This window comes from Candida parapsilosis, contig 005809, assembly GCF_000182765.1.
Source record: "Candida parapsilosis strain CDC317 annotated contig 005809".
NCBI classification, from domain to species: Eukaryota; Fungi; Ascomycota; class Pichiomycetes; order Serinales; family Debaryomycetaceae; genus Lodderomyces; species Lodderomyces parapsilosis.
Window position 1 is genome coordinate 1638367 of NW_023503281.1, and position 19055 is coordinate 1657421.

At 38.8% G+C, this 19055-nt stretch overlaps 10 protein-coding genes across 10 annotated transcripts; 3 read left to right on the plus strand and 7 right to left on the minus strand. All coding sequences in view use genetic code 12, as the record gives it.

The window, feature by feature from the left end:
- Positions 1-86: 86 nt before the first annotated feature.
- Positions 87-1805, minus strand: CPAR2_207650 (uncharacterized protein; the record flags this gene model as incomplete). The annotated part of the gene is made up of 1 exon (XM_036809678.1): positions 87-1805. The coding sequence occupies one exon, from the start codon at positions 1803-1805 to the stop codon at positions 87-89; it is 1719 nt and encodes a 572-aa protein (XP_036666291.1).
- A 239-nt stretch (positions 1806-2044) lies between these two features.
- Positions 2045-3109, minus strand: CPAR2_207660 (uncharacterized protein; the record flags this gene model as incomplete). Its single annotated transcript, XM_036809680.1, has 1 exon — positions 2045-3109. One exon carries the CDS (start codon positions 3107-3109, stop codon positions 2045-2047), a length of 1065 nt encoding a protein of 354 aa, XP_036666292.1.
- A 565-nt stretch (positions 3110-3674) lies between these two features.
- CPAR2_207670 (uncharacterized protein) lies at positions 3675-4610 on the minus strand (the record flags this gene model as incomplete). The annotated part of the gene is made up of 1 exon (XM_036809681.1): positions 3675-4610. One exon carries the CDS (start codon positions 4608-4610, stop codon positions 3675-3677), a length of 936 nt encoding a protein of 311 aa, XP_036666293.1.
- Positions 4611-4764: 154 nt separating this feature from the next.
- On the plus strand, positions 4765-7419 carry TERT (Tertp; the record flags this gene model as incomplete). The annotated part of the gene is made up of 1 exon (XM_036809682.1): positions 4765-7419. The coding sequence occupies one exon, from the start codon at positions 4765-4767 to the stop codon at positions 7417-7419; it is 2655 nt and encodes an 884-aa protein (XP_036666294.1).
- Positions 7420-7505: 86 nt separating this feature from the next.
- SLA1 (cytoskeletal protein-binding protein) lies at positions 7506-11295 on the minus strand (the record flags this gene model as incomplete). Its single annotated transcript, XM_036809683.1, has 2 exons — positions 7506-11015; positions 11083-11295. The coding sequence occupies 2 exons, from the start codon at positions 11293-11295 to the stop codon at positions 7506-7508; spliced, it is 3723 nt and encodes a 1240-aa protein (XP_036666295.1).
- A 296-nt stretch (positions 11296-11591) lies between these two features.
- CPAR2_207700 (uncharacterized protein) lies at positions 11592-12686 on the minus strand (the record flags this gene model as incomplete). Its single annotated transcript, XM_036809684.1, has 1 exon — positions 11592-12686. One exon carries the CDS (start codon positions 12684-12686, stop codon positions 11592-11594), a length of 1095 nt encoding a protein of 364 aa, XP_036666296.1.
- Positions 12687-13251: 565 nt separating this feature from the next.
- COX4 (cytochrome c oxidase subunit IV) lies at positions 13252-13716 on the minus strand (the record flags this gene model as incomplete). The annotated part of the gene is made up of 1 exon (XM_036809685.1): positions 13252-13716. One exon carries the CDS (start codon positions 13714-13716, stop codon positions 13252-13254), a length of 465 nt encoding a protein of 154 aa, XP_036666297.1.
- Positions 13717-15249: 1533 nt separating this feature from the next.
- RPS26A (40S ribosomal protein eS26) lies at positions 15250-15609 on the plus strand (the record flags this gene model as incomplete). Its single annotated transcript, XM_036809686.1, has 1 exon — positions 15250-15609. One exon carries the CDS (start codon positions 15250-15252, stop codon positions 15607-15609), a length of 360 nt encoding a protein of 119 aa, XP_036666298.1.
- A 942-nt stretch (positions 15610-16551) lies between these two features.
- Positions 16552-18156, plus strand: CDC55 (protein phosphatase 2A regulatory subunit; the record flags this gene model as incomplete). The annotated part of the gene is made up of 1 exon (XM_036809687.1): positions 16552-18156. The coding sequence occupies one exon, from the start codon at positions 16552-16554 to the stop codon at positions 18154-18156; it is 1605 nt and encodes a 534-aa protein (XP_036666299.1).
- Positions 18157-18439: 283 nt separating this feature from the next.
- On the minus strand, positions 18440-18832 carry COX13 (cytochrome c oxidase subunit VIa; the record flags this gene model as incomplete). The annotated part of the gene is made up of 1 exon (XM_036809688.1): positions 18440-18832. The coding sequence occupies one exon, from the start codon at positions 18830-18832 to the stop codon at positions 18440-18442; it is 393 nt and encodes a 130-aa protein (XP_036666300.1).
- Positions 18833-19055: the final 223 nt, after the last annotated feature.

Here is a 19055-nt window from a genome sequence, read left to right on the forward strand (position 1 = left end):
ATATACAAACTTTATATTTATCTTTTCATATTGAACCCACAATACATGTATATAGAGAATAAATAGTAAATTTGTTGAAAATGATGTTATGTAGATTTTCGGTGTTTTGGATGGGGGTCATCGTGCATTGATTTAGTAGGAGCTAGTATGGGATCAGATATCAGAAGGCGATTTTTTCTACTTCCATCTAGTGAAGAAGATCTGCCCTGTTGGCGTGTGCCAAAGAGCAGCTTATCTCGTCTCCCGCTGCTTCGAGTTTGCACCTCAACATTAACCTCCCTCGTCAAAATCACATAAACAAGAAGACAAATGATGATAACACTGTTGAAGAAAGACAAACGTTTTTGAAATGTCAAATCACTGCTAATGTTTTTTATTCTCACATTGGATTCGGAGATAAAATGCTTGTATTTGTGGTCCTGCAAATGGAAAAGCTCACTATATTGCAGATACATTTCATGATATGACTCTTTAAAGATGGAAAGCTGATTTAGGAGAGTGGAATTGACGGATCTCAACAAGTTATTAAAATTGGCAGTTTGGCGTTTCTCCAAATTTTGAAAGGCTATGCTCAAAAGCTTCAGCTGTTCTTCAATGTAAAGTAATGACAACGTCGCATTGGATTCTAGCAACGTAAGTCTTTTGATTATGTTCTTATAAATTGATTCCTGTGTTGTTGTAATTGTGGCTGTTGTCGAGGTAATCAGGCTCGAACTATTGGTGTCGTCACTAGGTAAGCAATGGTTGTTGTGAGTGGTATTGAAATCCTTGAGGAACTCGTTTAAAAGTAAATGCGGTAAAACAACACTGCATTCATTGAAGGTGTCGTTGATCAATGACTCTAGTTCATTATCTTTCGAATCCAACTCCTTAATCGTTGCATCCTTCTGGTTTTGAAGAGACGAAACCTCTTCATCCTCTTTGAATTCATCAATCATGGTCTTTCCATGAACTCTAATCACCGATATTGGACAATAAAACTCATTTCCATAGTGACTCAATATCTCCAACTTTAAATATCGTGCCCAAATCAATGGATTGTCAATATTAAATGTTTGAATATCACGTATATTTTGAGCAGTAAATTGTCCCAATTCTCGCCAATTTTGAGTAGGAAACCTGTCACTAACACTAACCCGGATATCTTTATACATTGATGAAAAGAACTCATAGTTTCCAAGAACAACTTGACTCACAAGAATATCCTGACATAGCTCAACCACGATGAATTTGTTTTTAACCGAGCACTCGTTTAAAAGATAGGAGTCTTTGTTTTCTTTCAAGATTGCTGGTGCTCCTTTTGCTTGGGAATTGGTTTTCACAATGGTGGCTGCACAATCAGCCGACGCAAAGTTGAATTTGTTCTTGTAAACAGTTCCCTCTTGTTCAGTAACTGCCACAACCGAGAATGCAGTTGCATTTGTAGTAGAAACATTTGCCAGTGGCTTTAATGGCTCGGTATTGTTTCTAGACGTGTTGGAAAGTGATGTATTAGTTTCAATTTTCTGCTTCTTCCATTCTTCAAATGACATAAAATGACAATCGTCAATGACAGAATCAGCATGAGACTCGTTACTCGAGTGTGGTTGGATCACTGGTGATTGGAGGTACAAGTCTTGCCGCCCATCATAGGCATTTGCAAATGATGGGATTTCCGTAGATAGAAATACTGGGAGGGAATCGTTGATGGGACTGTACTCCTGTGATGATGTATTGGTAAACGGATCTTTCTCGTCATCTTTGCGAGCTTGACACACGCATCCGTACAAACAAATCAATGCGATTGAAAGCCACGTGCTGAGCATTAACGCCTAGAAGTGTAAGATGTGACAGAGGGAATACGACGGAGTAGATGGTTGAATATAAAAAGTGTGGTATACGACCTATTTTTACTAAATGATCCGAGAACCCACAGTTACGATATCGTCATCTAAACTATACGAACAGAATTTTTTAGGATGCAAAACAAGTTTGGTTGAAGCACCAGTTGAAACAAAGGTAGTCAATTACAGTCGATATTACATACAGCTACACCTGCTAATTGCTACCTCCACTCATCGTCGTCTCCGCGTCTCCTTCTACCGACATTTCTTCGCTTATTATCATCATAATCACGTCTCATATTTTCTCTTTTAAGTCTTCTTAAGTTTCTAATCCTCTCATTCTCTCTTCTCTCAATTTCACTAGAGCTAAGAATCTCAACCGATGGTTCCCAATGGTCGTTACCATTATTGACACTATTTTCAGTGAAAATACGCAAGCCTTGTTCAAAAAAGATACCCTTAACCAAATGCAAATTGTGAATCTCATTGTTAAATGAGCCCTCTATGATTTCCTTCTTGACACGAGTAATGATTTCATGCAATGCATGCGATATGGCCAAATTGAACTCCAATGACAATCCAAGGTCAGCAACGACAATTTCAGCAAACTTCTCTGGTGTAATTTCGTTCTGATTCAAATCCCACTCTATTCTGTCTTGGTATAATTGCTTATTGAGATTAACTGACAAATCAATAATCACATTACATGGATTGCTGTTGGGAATAGTCAAGTTTGACGCATATGAATACTCTTCAAGTTGTTGAGTTATTGAGTCTGCAATTTGAGTAACCATTTGATTGGGCAATTCAAGATCATTGCACAAGATTACTGCGAAATCAGTGGGCGTGATCAATGTTTCATTTAAGTTCCACATAAACACATCATTGACCTTATGACTTGTAACCGGACTCTCCAAGTTCAATTTAATAGGGATCAAAGTTTCTGGTTTATTCGTTTGGCTATTCAAGTTGGATTCATCATCAAGAGATTTGATTCTGGGTGTCTTTCTAGCGGGTCCATATTTCTGGGCATCTACTTGAGTTTTGGATTCATTCAAGTTACGACCACTCTCTTGTCCATTGTAAGGTAGATCTCCAGGGCTGTTTTCAATTTCGAAATCGTCTACGAAATCTTCAGAATAGTTGATTTGTTGAGCATGTCTCTTGGCTTGTCTTCCAGTTGGAATTGCATTTAATAGTAAAGAGTTGGTTTCACTGGACAATCTCTTTGATATACTTGACGCTAATCCTTGGACTTGAAATGATGATGCTTCGTAGTTGACCATATTGATGATGGAGGAGGGAACAATAGTGGATCTTTTGTTGATATTTTTTTTTTTTTGCTTCGTTCTTCCGCCGTTTTCCAATTAAACCAATAGCTTCAATGTCCACTAGCACGACGGGGAGATTACTAAGCGAGTACATTCTTGAAAAGCTGGATCTACCGGAACTACTAAGCTTTGATAGCTTTGCTGCCAAGTTTCCACCCAATACATCAAAGATTTTTATCAAATCAATCTACGATCAATTGGTTTTGCAACAAGAACAAAAGCTTCTAGCCATTAAAAGAACTATAGAGAATCTTTTGCAACAAGATGTATACGCGAATGCTGGCCATTGCTCTAATATTGATGCGTCCAAGGTGGAAGCATTGAATCGCAGTTTTACGGAGGTAACTAAACAATTGAAACAAGTATGCGCAAAACAAGCGGAGGAAGTTGAGAAGGAGCTTTCACACCTTGACTTAACACTCGAAATGTTAGACGAGATTGAGATTCCAAAAGTAATCGATCAAGAGATTCAAGACGCTGTCAGCAAATGCGATAAAGTGACGGATCTTCTAGACAAAATCTAATATTCTAAACGTACGGAATCAGTGACACTGTCCAATCTGGATAACTCGTGCTCGCCAAGCCACCTCCATATTTGAAATTTCCAGTTAAGTCCATCCAAATCACCGAGATAGTAACTTGACTCCATACCGCCACCAGGCGAAACTGGCTTCAAATAGGTGCATCGAACTATTCGCGAATGTACCAAAGCCATGCTACACATAACACAAGGCTCGTGTGTTGTGTAAACAATCGTATTGGTACATAAATACCCTCTTTCTTGAGTGTTTCCTTCTTTCCTTTGCCTGGCTTCATTTTGTGCTATTGCGTCAATGGCTCGCATCACACTGTGATCCAGTGGATGGCAACCGCCTTTGTTCACGGTCACTATCTGTATTGTTAATTTACCATGCATTTCCTTGGCCATTATGGTTGCCAGGGCGTTGGGGCAGTTTGCACGTTCAATATGATTCAATAGTTCATTCACTATCGTTCTTTCTTGTTCCATATCGAACTTTACAGAATTTAAAAATTGATGGTTGGGATTACCCTTCCAAGTTAAGGGCCAAATATTGGACCATTTCAAAGTAGTCTCTTTTGTGTTTGCTTGATTTCGTGGGACCTCAATAACTTCGAGGTTGTCATAGTCGAGACTTTTTAATAGAGCCGATATTTCATCTCTGTCACTTTCGTTTTCGTAGGGACAGATAATTGCTTTTATGTGATCGCCAATTTTGGTCAATCTCTTTAGATGCTTTATTCTAGGCTCATCGTCGAAGTTTTGCTTCAAGAGTGCTATTAGCGATTTCGAGTTCTTTGGGTGTATGGTGCAAGCCCAAGTCAGTATTAGACTCGGTACTTCAGGATCGGTATCATTGCCCAATCTGATTTGTTTTAGCGTCCCGTACAAAATTCCATTTCTCAAATCAACATGTGACCTATTTTCACTTGTCATTTGTTGTCATTGAAAGGTAAGGACTGGTTACTTTGGTTAAATTTAATGGAGATGACTTTGGGGTAGCGCCTACACTGGTGCGCGTCTTTTTTAACTTTGAATCACAAAAGTTGACTCTGCAAATCAGTTTCCAACCGTTGATGCAGTTTACGTAATGGATTTCGCTGAATCATTATCACTGATCGTGTCTAACAAGGTATCCATTGCGAATGTAGAATCAAGCTACCACAAGTTTCTAAACTCAGTCAAAATTGTCCCCCTTAATGAGGAATCCAAACATCGTATACCAGCCAAGTTGAAATTCAGAACTGATTACAAAAAGTATATCAAACTGTTGGTGGCTGAGCTTTTGAAAAGTCAATCCGAGAATGTTTTAGTATCAGGTTTGCCAAAGATCCGCAGGGGTGGTTTTGTGGCAACCACTTCGAATTCGGTTTATTCATCTTTTGTTATTAACGAGTTACATTCTTTTGATTGGAATAGAGTGTTTGACATATTAGGGTCAGCAAACATGACTGACTTGTTGCTAAACTGGAAAGGTTTTATTGTCAAAAACGGGGCAATGATACAAATTTTTGGAGACAAGTTGACGTACACGGGGCAGAAAACTACTACGCAGTCGAAATTAATCAAAAAATCGACACTATTCCATCACCTTCAATCAAGACCGAGATACTGGGAATTCACTTTGATACATCAAACTGCTAATGAGCTTTTAACTGAGATATTTGGTGCCAACACTAAAGCTAAGCGATTCAGGAGGATAAAGTACTTATTCAACACAATTGTTCAGAACGATCAAGCGTGCAAATATCATTTAATTTATCAACAATTACTCCATCTGGAAAAGTCTGTAGACCCTCATAACATCTGCAGCAACGCAAGCTCTTTCCAAGAAGTTATCCGATTCGTATTTGTCATATTGGGGAAACTCTTATCATTGGAAGCTTGGGGAGGTCAAGAGAATAAAACCGTTTTGCGGAAACGAATTGAGGAGTATTTGAAGCTCGATTCAAGAGGAGCATTGCATATACACGACATTGTGAAGGGGCTTTGCTTGAATGATTTTCTGTGGCTCGGAACGACACCGAAGGTGACCTCGAAACAAGATTTTGAGATTAGACAAAAGTTGCTTCAAGAATATGTCCAATGGCTATTTACGTCACTTCTTAGAGGAATTGTACGTGCCTTTTGGTATGTAGCCGAATCGACTGATGGTGATATATTGTACTTCCCTCGTCATATTTGGCATAAAATCTCACACTTGTGGTTGGAAATGTATTCCAAGGATAATTTTATCAAAACTGAACTAACTAGCAAGGATAATTACAACTATGGTATGATTAAACTAATACCTAAAAAGAACACTTTCCGTTTAATTTGTGTTCCATCAAAGAGATCACCGAGTCTTTTACAAGACAAACTAACACCACACCATCAAAAAGACCAGGATGTCAAGTTCAACACTTATCGAGCCAATGTCTTACGTCCAGTACGACTCATTTTGCAAAAGAAACTCAGCGAGCGAAGCCAGGTAGATTCATGTTATTCAGCAACGGCATATTCTACGCAACAAATTGCAAATAACATTCTTGCCTTCAAAAGCGAGTTGTTGCAAATAACTCCAAAAATGCCAAAACTATACTTTGTCAAGTTTGATATGAAGGAGTGTTATGATAGGATGAACCAAAAAGAGTTGATTGAGAATGTGATTAGCTTGTTTCGTGATGACAAGCCAGACACAAAGTTCTACTACCGGACAGTGGGGAAAATGAGATCTAACCTAAGACAGCAAACTATGAAACATTTTGCAACTTCCAATTTCACCGACCTAGATATACTTTCCAACGATCAAGCACGTGGTGGTTGTAATGGAGTTTGGGTCGATACGGGAAAGACTATTTACTTAACAAGAAAGGACGTTATTAGCGAATGCATACAACAAATCTTTGGAGCAAAATGCTACATTGACGACAGAAAGACGCAATCATTAAAGTTTTACAGAAGAAAACAAGGTGTGTTTCAAGGTTTTCCCTTGCTGAGCGTCTTTTGTGATATTCTTTACAGCGCAATGGTTGCAAAAAACTTTCGATTTCTATGGGAATCAAATTCGCCTTTCTTTTTTACAAGATTGGTGGATGATTTTTTATTCATATCACCGGATGCTGATCAATTCAAAAAAGTGGTAGAAATAATATCAGATGGAAGGTTACAGAAATATGGAGCTTTCGTAAGCAAAGAAAAGACACACATTATTGATCATGAAGAAAAAAGCAAAACGTTACAATTTGTGGGGTTAGAAATCGAAACTGACACTTTGGACTTGACTACCAATTATATGAAATATAGCAACTTATCCACCAGCAATTACAGAACATTCAGTGAACTTTTGCGTTACTTGAAAACTGCATACACTTCAAGGCTACACGAATACATGTTGAGTTGCGAGAACAATTCGTTTCAAACAATACTGACAAATGTGCAAAATTTGTTGCATTTTATATTGGGTCTGTTTAAACGCTCATTTCAACGAGTTTCAAAAACCGACAATTTTAACCCTGATTTGTTCACCAAATACATATGGAGCATCATTTTGTTAACTTTGAAGAAATTTGTGGCCTGTAATGATGGATCTGTTCTTCTAGATGATTTGTTGGATGATTTGTTGGATGATTTGTTGTCTACAATTGCCGATGCGTTGACTCATGGCGCACAGTATAAAGACATCATTAATGCGTTAAAGCAAGCTAATTTTGAAGATGTCCAACTGAGTTACTCTGTCATAACGAGGCCGGATTCTATACAGTAGCATTGTATAAGAGATAATCGTGATATGTCTCTACTAGTTAAAACACTCTATTTAAATTACTTTTTGTGTCAATACCACCTTCTTTCTCAAAATCCAAATGGATTGTCTGGTGTAGCTGCCGCAAGATTGGCTCTCTTGCCGGTGGCTTGAGTTTGCAACGGCGCGTTACCAAATCCCATACCGGTTGGCTGAGTTTGTAATGGCTGCGAATTAAAACCCTCAAACTGGGAGTTGCCAAAACCACCACCTTGTTGATTGAAAGGTTGGGAAATTGACGTGTTTTGAAACATATTAGTCATTTGATTCATGTTTGGTTGTTGTTGTTGTTGCTGTTGCTGTTGCTGTTGTTGTGGGAACTGATTAAACAGAGTTGATTGTTGTGTGAATTGATTGAATGGCTGTTGTTGTTGTTGGAATGTACTTTGTGGAATTTGGCCAAATGAGTTTGGAAAGTTTCCACCAGTAGATTGGCCGAAAGTTGGTTGTGGCATTGGGTTACCGAAAGACGTTTGTGGCATCATTCCACCAGTTGCTTGCTGACCAAAAGATGTTTGTGGCATCATTCCACCAGTTGCTTGCTGACCAAAAGATGTTTGTGGCATCATTCCACCGGTTCGTTGCTGCTGTTGACCAAAGGACGTTTGCGGTATCATGCCGCCCGTTGGTTGCAGCTGTTGGCCAAATGGCACAGTGTTAGTATTCATAAATCCTCCTGTGATTTGTTTACCAAAATTAGACTGTGGAACAAATCCGCCGGGAATTGGACCGCCAGTTCTTTGTGCTGGAACCATTGGATTCTGGTTAAAGCTAGTGGAGGGTAACCCACCGGTATTTTGAGTACCGAATGTTGTACTTGGTAAGCCTCCAGTGTTTTGGGTACCAAATGATGTTTGTGGTACAGTTGCGGTACCAGTTTGTAAAGGAACAAAACTGGGTTGGAATGACTGTGATTGGCCAAAAGTTGTTGGTGGAGGACCAGCACCGCCAGTTTTCTGCCCCGTTGGTATGGCAATAAGTCCAAGAGTCAATTGTGGTTGAAGAATACCAGTTGCTTGGATAGGAATGAAACCTGTAGGTTGAGCAGTGATGGGGATGAATCCCGTTGGTTGTGCAGGTAACAATCCACCCGTTGGTACCGCGGTTAGTCCCGCGCCAGTACGTTGAACTGGAATGAGACCACCAGTGCGCTGTGTAGGCACCAAAACCCCACCACCGTTGTTTTGTGCCTGCGCTGGTCCTGGTGTTGTTGTTGCCGTGGATGCAGTCTTTGCAGGTTGGAGCGGCGGCACAGACGAAGTCTTTGTTGGTTGAAGTGCTGGTGCCGATGGGGTTTGTTGTAGTTGCTGAGGTTCTGCTATGTTCTCTACTGGTTTGATATTCACCAAATCCGATAAAGTACCAGTGTATTGTGGCGTTTGTGGTTGAGGAGAAGGTTTGAGCAAATTCTCGTTGGATCTGGCTGCCGGCTTCATTGCCCAAGCATCATCATCAATCTTGTTGTTTTGCTCCGCTTGCGTGGATGGCACAGCGAGATTGGACATTTGATGGTTCTTAACAGGTGATGGTAAAGCATCCCTAGTAACCTTTGACAATTCTGTGGATGAGTTGTTTTTGAGGGCACCATTACTGTCGATGAATAAGCTCCCTGTAGACTGCTGCTCTGGCTCAGTAGATCTCTTTCTATTGTACTTGTTATCTAAATGTTTCATCACCCTAATGATATCACCCTCCCTTAAACCCAAAGTCCTCAACAATGAAGGAGAGATGTCTTCTAAAATGTTTTCATCCATTTGCTCGCGTTCAAAGTTGAGTGTATAACGTTGGCAATTTCCAACATCAACACCACATTCCAAAAAGAAGTCAAACCAGTCATACGCTGGAGCTCCATTTGATGCATGGCCACTAGGTCTAGGTCTCGATGGTTGTGGAGGTGCTGTATCATTAATTGCAGCAGTAGCCGATTGCGAACGTTTCGGTTCCGGTTGAGTTGAAACTGCCCCTGATTTACTCTTTGATCTGGCCCTCTTTTCCATTTGTTTAAACACTATTTGTTTATACTTGTCCAAAGATGTTTCTGTGATCTTTTCCACGTACTCCAAATCCTCAATTGATAACTTTTCTGCAGCAACAGCAATCTTGACACCGTTTGTCTTGTGCAAGTGCACTTTCCCGTCAACAAAGCCCAAAAACTCAGCTTCAACTTTGAATGTACCTGAACTATCAATCCAAGTTCTAACACGGTGGAAATTTGGCATAGACTTGTCATGATCATCATGACCAGCACTCTGTTTCTCCCTATGAGCTCGGTCCCTCTCTCTGATCCTCTCGCGCTCGTCTCTATTTCTATGGTGATGATGACGAGTATCTTTACCATTGACAACTTTCCCTTTGGAGCTCGACATGGATTTCCTTCTTGCTGGTCCATCTGTCAATTCATCCAATTTGGAGGTACTAATCACCTCAACATACGATGACGGAACAACACCTTGTCTTCCAGTGGAGGTATTTTGCACCATCCACCAGTCACTCGATTTCGATTGATTGACAATGTATACTTCGTCTCCCTCTCTACAATTCAATTCGTCGTCTCCTTGTGCCTTGAAATCGTAAATCAAACGACCAATTTTCTTGTTCGAAGAGCCAGTACTGGGTTGAGAAGCTCTTTGAACTTCCCTCAATCCAGCGGCTTTTTCAGCACCTTTCAATTCCCCTAAAATTGAGGTGATGGCATCGGCAACATCCTTCGTTCCAGCGTGCAATTCCAATTCGGCAGGTGGGTTTCGAAGCTCCAAAAACACATGCTTCTTTTCACTGTTGACACTGATTAAATCTTTAATTTGCCATTGGTTGTTGATATGAGATGCTGATCTTAATCTCAACTTCTTTGGATTGAAAACATTTGGTTTGATGATGATCAAGCCTTGTCCAACTGATACTTTGATTGGTCTCTTCTTCCGTCCATCGAGCTCGTCAATATACCAAGTGAAGAATTCTCCGTCAAATTTGTGTTCCTTATCTGTTGGGGCGTGTACCTGATGTTCCTCCTCGTGCTGTGAGCTGGATCCTGCCACGGGTTCTGAAGCTGATCCTGTTGGTCTCGATGGCATTGGAGGTGGAGCTTCATCTTCTTCTTCGATATGATGTTCTTGTACTCTATTATATGAACTATTATGAGACGGAAATGGCCGAGGGAGATCCTTTTCTGGAGTTGGTGGTGGATGTTCTGGAGTAATCGACCTTTGCGGGTGTGAAGGTGGTGCGGCAAAATTTGGAATAGGATTTTGTGGCTGACTCACTGCAGTGGTTGGAGCTTGTGGTTGCGGTTGCGGTGGTTGATACTGGACGGCGCTTGGTTGTGATTGTGATTGTGGTTGTGGTTGTGGTTGTGGTTGTGGTAGGGCCAGTGCAGGCGTATCAAGTTGAATGTAATTGGAAGGGACGAAGCCAAACTCTTGCTTGCTCGAATTGCTCACCAAAATCCAATCCGGATCACTAATGTCATACACATTAAACACATCATTTTCATTAAATGATAATTCCTCCTCTGTTTGTTTATCATAGTCATACAATGCAGTAGCCTGTTTGATAATAGGTGCCTAAAGTAGGGGGAGAAGATGAGTTAGTATTAAGCTGTGAATCAATCACAAGGTGAGTAGTACATACTTCTTCGATATATGTTGATGGTACCAATCCTGATGGTTCATCAACTACTTCATCACCAGTTGCAATCACTCTTTTCTTGACTTTCCACCAGTCGTCGATGTCTGATCTTTCTAACAAATACAACAAGTCGTCAGTACGTATGGACAACTCTTCTTCTGCTTGCGCGTCATAGTCGTATACGGCCTTATACACTCCGATGTATATAGACAGCATTACAGGTTAAACTGGATTCGGGGGTAGTTGGCAAATGGGACTTTGATTTGAAACTGATTTAGTAACTTTGCTTTTTCAAAAATTGTAAAATGTTGAATTTCGTTGAAAGAAAGACAAAGTGAAATTAATGTCACAAAAGAAAAAGAAATTAAGAATAGGAGAATATCACGACACTCTTTTCCACGACATTCTCAACTACACCCGCAAACTACACCATTACCGACTATAGTGTTTTATCATATTGTATTAAAATCTATTACAAATCTAGTTAACTGTCTCTTAACTGATCACTAAAGTTAGTTGACTTGAGTGATTGCTCTATCAAAATTAAGTAATACAGTCTCAATATTTTCAAGACAGGTAATTGCAGTGTAATTGTAATTCTCAGTAGATGCTGATCCGATATGAGGCGTCAATACAACATCTTGTCTATCAAGTAACTCAGGATGAACAAGAGGCTCTTCTTCAAAAACATCCAATCCAGCAAATAGAATTTTACCACTCTTCAACCCATGAACCAAGGCAACTTCATCAACAACTGACCCCCTTCCAACATTGATTATCCTAAATTGTTTCTTCATGTTATTGATCAATTCGTCATTCACCATGTGTCTAGTTGCTGGTGTTCCTGGACATGCAATCACTACTAAATCAGCAAGACTAGTGGTTTCTGAAAGATGTTTATGGAAAATGATTGGGAATCCCAATTGCTTTTCTTCTTCATCACTCAACTTATTACGCTTGACATAATGGATAATCATTCCAATCGATGCCAATCTTGCAGCTATTGATTGTCCAATGTGACCAAACCCAACGATGACAACGTGATGGTTCCTTGGAGATAAATTGGCACGTTGACAACAAGCTTTACCGTAGGCGGTACCCATGGTTGGCGTTGATATTGCCATACCTTTGACCTGATCAAATTTTGCCGATACTAAAGACTTTGTCAACATTCCCGATTGCGTATATCGATCTGTGCAAAAGTTTTGTTCATAAATCTTGAAATTTCTAAAACTGGCAATTGTATTGTATAGTACCAAATCAGCAACTGCATCGTATGCCATCGTGGATGGACTATTTGTTAAAATGATGTTTTTTGTCGTCATTGCCTTTACGTCAAAATGGTCGTAGCCAATTGTGCAAGTGGTTACAATTTTCAAACTTTTGGGTGCAAATTCAACTAATTTACCTTTAAAGCCACCAAGAGGGGCAAATCCTGGCCATCCGCAATATATGGCTTCAATGTCGTTGAGCTTTGTTTGGAAATCCATTATACATTGTTCAATTGTTGTCAACTCATAGTAGACACACTCAAACAATTGTTCAAAGCGATGAAGCACTTGTTTATTGGGTTGTTCCAAAAATAAAACTTTTTGTTTAATAGTCATCGAAAATATAGTGAATGGTGGTCTAGATACTAATAGAGTCAACCGAACTCATGGGGGACATATTTCATTGCTTTTATATATATCTTCTGTTCGCTAGTTGTACATAACCTGCTTCGCAAAAATACTTCTCCTTGAATAACCGCGCCAATCATACTACAAGCTGCAATCTCGTGCGGCTCAAATTGTTCCGCTTCTGTAACCATTCCGAAGCTAACCACGTTTCTAGAAACACCAACAACATAAGCGTCGATTGCCAAGGTCCCATCTCCCTGTTCCGGCTGTGGCTGTAAGAACCACGCCAACACTTTGACAAGCATGTCCTGCCCATAGGAACCACATTTACGAATTTTTTTACAGTTCCACATTGTTACGAATAACTTAAACTTTATTTTTCATCAAGTATATATATATATCGAATATATAAGCAAAGTTCAACAATTGCACACCACATTTAACAATATGCAAATTGATCTCAATCGATATCTCTTAAATATACAACCATTCACTTACTCTCAACTGCATAACATGTCTGTTTTTGCTCTCCTTTCTGTCTTTCGTCACTGCTTTAATGAGCCATACCCGGTTCACCCAAATACTTGGTCTTTAAAACAGTTCCACAGTGCCAACATCTAGATGGCTTTCCCTCTTCAACCTTCATCCAGTATGGCTTGTGGTCAAGTTCAGCAGTACCTTTACATCCAACATATCTGTAACCAATATAAGTTGGGACCAAAAATGGATCATCCATGGTACCTTTACCCTCGGTGATTGGCATTTCCATATCGAAAACATCAACACCTTCTCTCTTACCCAAGAGTTCCAATCTCTGTAAACCAGTAGATTGATCCCAATCGGTAGGGATAGTACCTGGCTTGGCACCAGGACCAATCAATGATGCTGGACCAGTAACTTCAGCCAAGTCTTGGGCAGTCTTGACTTCAGTGGTGGTTTGTGGAGCCTTGTTGGCCAAGATTCTGGTGGTGGATAAAAGTCTTCTTTGACTAACAATTCTTAATGAACGAGAAAGCATGGTTTGTGCTAGATAAGGGAGTTAGTATAACAATTGGTGGATGTTGAGGCGCAATCGGCGTAGATTGGGTTTACAATGGATGGTTCAATCGATGTCATTCTAGGGCGTAAAAGACATTCCTTCTTATTGGGTGCTAACGATGTGTTTTTGAATAGCCCATTGTTGGGTCTCTCCTTTCCCTTTATTTGGCCATCTCGATGAATACGGTCAATCTTTTTTGTTCACCAATTGCACACTTCCAAATACGAATTTTATGCCACATACTTTTATTAGTTTCCCTGAGATGAATAGTGGATGGATACCAAAAAGAAAAATAAAGATGGATGAAACTCTTGAAATTGGTATATGTAGGTTTTTAGTTATATAATTGGGTAGTTGTTGATATATACTTTTACTTACCGCGAAATCACCTCATTATTTTTTTCTGTTCTTGTTGGTTTGGTTGTGTGTCGCATTTGCAATTGGTTGGCTTTTAATTGGTTGTATTTTAATACGAATGTGTCACTTTTTTTATGCGACATCGAACGCACTTATATGACACTAACATATATAGAGAGAGAAGGAATAGAACAGAGCTTAGATGTAAACTATACCGAGGGCAGAGTGTAGTTTGTTATTGTTAAGTGCCTTGATGGAAGAGGCATTGTACATTTAGTCGATTGAAGTTTCATAGTAACTACTGTTCTCATTAGGAACACAATCCTTTGTGAGAGAAAGTACTACCAGAGCTTACAATCATGTTTATTGGTACCTCCGTTGGGTCGTCTATCTGTCGCACAACACCATAGTGCAATAGCTCATGAAACTTCAGAGAAAGTGTAGTGTGCAGGGATCCTTATGCGTTGCAAGGATTAAAATAAGACAAAGCCGTAAGTCTGGTGCATTAGGGCTACAACCCGTAATCATATTTTGTCTCCGCTACCAGTTACATCCACGCAACAGTATGGGGGTTTTATTGCTTAATGCAGTATACAATAATGTTACACAAATGAAGTACAAGGTGATTCTTTTCAATAGTAGTGTACTATTGCCCATACCTACCAAATACTCGCACACTATCGCTAATAAAATTTTTCAGTACAATTTTCAATTTGAAATCCTTTCTCTCCTCTTGTGTTGATACAACAAACCAAAGAAGTATGTTTTGACCATAGAATTACTTATAAATGAATGCAATGATAAGAGGCTAGTCTTAGGAGAGAGAGAACGGCAATGGACAGTATCAAATCGACTCACGAAGAAGTGCCAAAATAGAATGGCAAGAATTACATTTGAGTGGTTAATCATCTTGTTTAATATATATAAGTTAGACAAACTAAAGGGATCAATCAACTAGGCCAAAAGAGTTCAATATATTTAATTCTTCCCCTTTCTCATATCTTCGAGTTAAGCACCTATCTATATCCTGGACCCAGGCCTTACAGGAAATTCATGATATGATACATATAACACCATTGATGTGTCCAAGTCAGTCCTTTGCATTCATCTCACATTGATGATCATAATACTAACAGTTTCCATTTTTTAGCTAACATGCCAAAAAAGAGAGCTTCCAACGGTAGAAACAAGAAAGGTAGAGGTCACGTTAAGCCAGTCAGATGTTTGAACTGTGCTAGATGTGTACCAAAAGACAAAGCCATCAAGAGAGTAACAATCAGAAACATGGTTGAAGCTGCTGCTGTTAGAGATTTGTCTGAAGCTTCCGTCTATCAAGAATATGCCATTCCAAAATTGTACAACAAGTTGCACTATTGTGTTTCATGTGCTATTCATGCTAGAATTGTCAGAGTTAGATCAAGAACTGATAGAAGAATCAGAACTCCACCACAAAGAAAGAGATTTTCTTCTGACAGAAAAGTTTCACCACAAGATGCTGCTAAGAAGGCTAACTAAGTTTGTAGTTTTCTTCTTTTATGTACAATTGCAGTGTTTGTAATAAATCATTTGTATAATGTTATACACAAGTTCAACTTATTAGTTAATTGAAGGAGGTCTTGATGTAGATGTATATATAGTGTGGTAGTGTTTATTTTATTTCGAAGAAGGTACTTCATATGAATATTTTGCTGCAAAATTGGTGCAAAATTTGTTCAATTGTACTGCACTCTAAAAGAATTATACCAAACTTGCACAGAATCTTAAACAAGATGTCAATATCACTAATAAATATAACGAGCTTCTGTATCACAAAGAACAATCTTAATACTTTTAAGTGGTTTGAACCTTTAGTGTTGTTGGACTAGATCATGGCGGTAATTACCCTGAGATTGAGTCACTACAATATCATAAAGTGTACTTGTACGCAGTCCACAACAAATGACAACACATAAAGAGCAGTCGAATCGACCGTAGAGAGATCAGCACATAGTAGAAGCTGCTCCAATGTGGGGGTTCTTACAAATGAGAGAGGTATTGAGTTTTGCTAAAAGTAAATCACACACACCACCATAATACAATGTCGTAAATTGTTATTTTATGATACTTTAAAGTGTGTGAACAAGGGAGAGCGACAGAGACAGAAAGACAAAAAAAAAAGATTTTTTTGTTGGACGACACACAGTCTCCAATATTATAGAACATTGCGACGATTTTGAATTGGAACAACCATTACAATCATACCTATATACATCATCATACAACCAGGACACACACACAAATTCGCATCTACATCCACACTCACATCAGCATTGAACTACCATAAGTAAATCACTGCTTACCGTCATCAATTACCTTTGTGTTGTGCGTACCAAATATATAGCGCATTTTTTTTTTTTTGATCATCCATTCCTTCTAATCAGCATCATCAAAAAAGAGCAAAACTAGTACAATTTCATCATGACGCAAGAGGAAACATGGAAATTCTCTCAATGCTTTGGAGATAAGGGTGATATAGAAAACATCACTGAAGCAGACATCATATCCACGGTTGAATTTGATAGTACTGGAGATTTCCTAGCTACTGGTGATAAGGGCGGTAGGGTGGTACTATTTGAAAGAAGCCGTAATAGTAGCAGCAAAAAGAGACAAGGTTGTGAATACAAGTTTTTTACCGAATTTCAAAGTCATGACGCTGAATTTGATTATTTGAAATCGTTGGAGATTGAAGAAACGATAAATAAAATCAAATGGTTGAAAAGCGGTACTGATGCATTATATCTCTTGTCGACAAATGACAAGACTATAAAACTTTGGAAGATTCAAGAAAGACAAATTAAATTGGTTTCGGCTAATAATCTTAATGGACCGAATCATTTTGTTCATGAAGGTGGTGGTAATGGTGGTGCCGCCAACATCAATGGCATTTCATCATTGAAATTGCCTCAATTGGAACTACACGACAAGTTGATATCTGCACAACCGAAAAAGATTTATTCCAATGCTCATGCATATCACATTAATTCAATATCGGTCAATTCCGATCAAGAGACATTTATAAGTGCTGATGATTTAAGAATAAACTTGTGGAATTTGGGTATAGCTGATCAATCTTTTAATATTGTTGATATTAAGCCCACAAACATGGAAGAATTGACTGAAGTCATTACCAGTGCGAAATTCCATCCATCACAATGTAATTTATTCATGTACAGTTCTTCAAAGGGCACGATTAAGTTGTCGGATATGAGATCGAATTCATTATGTGATACACATGCCAAGATTTTTGAAGAATATTCCGATCCGTCATCACATAATTTCTTTACTGAAATTACTAGTTCTATATCTGATGTTGAATTCAGTGCCAATGGGAGATACATTGCCTCAAGGGATTACATGACTGTAAAGATTTGGGATTTGGCAATGGAGAGTAAGCCAGTCAAGACTATCAATGTTCATGAACATTTGAGAGATCGATTATGTGATACTTATGAAAATGATTCAGTTTTTGACAAGTTTGAAGTTCAATTTAGTGGTGATAGTAGATCTGTAATGACTGGCTCATACAATAACAAATTCATGATATATCCCAATGTTACTTCAGGTGAGGATAGCAAGACATTTAAAACGTCATCGTCGTCATCGTCAAAGGGGAGAAAAAGAAGTAAGGGAGAAGGAAACGGAGTGGCAAATAATAATGACGACGACGATAACGACAACGACGATGATGATGACGACGATAACAATGATGATGACGATAATGACGATGAATTTGATCAATTGGATTCCCCACCTAATAACAAAAACTCCCCCATTTCGCAATTGGAAGATGAAGATGACCAGGATGAAATCATATTACAAGCAGACAAATCAGCGTTCAAATCCAAGAAGACTGGTCATCATTCATCAAGAAGGAGAATGATGAGTGGTGGAGTATCCAATCTTGGTCGTGATTATGATGATATTGATTTCAAAAAGAATATCTTGCATCTATCATGGCATCCTAGGGAAAATTCAGTGGCGATTGCAGCAACCAACAATTTATACATCTTTTCAACTCTATAGATAAATATGTGCGTATCTGTGTTTTTTACTTGACAAACTGTAATTTTGTAATGAGAGTCGAAACAAAATACAGGACCATACAGAAGACCAACCAATTGGAGGCTCTACAGAGTTGGTCATATGTTTCAAAACTTCAATTCTTATTTCTTTTCAAAACGAATATATAATACGTTAAATAAAAAGGGAACACCTCTTCAAAATATGAGTATCAAATTAATATCATAATACGGCTAAATCAATACTAGCAGTCTCTTTCATTATCTCTCTCTCTCTCCCCACTCAATTAATCCTTTTGAACATGTCTGTTGATATCGGAATTCCAAAACAAGGTCTTGTCTCCATCACCCCAAAAGAATGGCTTATTTCTAATATTTTGATAATCATATTGTTGAGGCCACTCGTCATCACTCAAATGTCTAGCATGTTCACGATGATGAGCATGTTCCAATTCAACTTTACCAACAGGGATAGCCGTCAACAAGATGGCGGGTAATGCCACCAAATAGGTCAATTTCTTCCATGTTCCAGTGATTTTCTCCGAGTGGTGGACTTTGGTTTCGTATTGTTGGATAAATTGGTCGCCTAATTTCTTGTTGGATTTGTAGGCTGCTTCGTTGAGGAATTTGGATGGAGCGTAGTGGTGGGCTAATCTACGGAGTGTAAGTTGTCTTGACATTGTTGTTGTTTTTGTTGGATAAAAGCAATTGAATCAAACTTGTTTAGTTGTTGAAGTCCTGCTGAGAGATGTAAATTTTTCTCGTGGGTTGTTGTAATTCTTTTTGTATTGTTTTCATTGGGTGTGGAAGGTCGTGTAATTAGGAACAGAAAATAATCACCTTATTTTTTTTTTCTTATTTGGTACAACACAATGATGTACATGGCTGCGAAAAAAAAAGGGA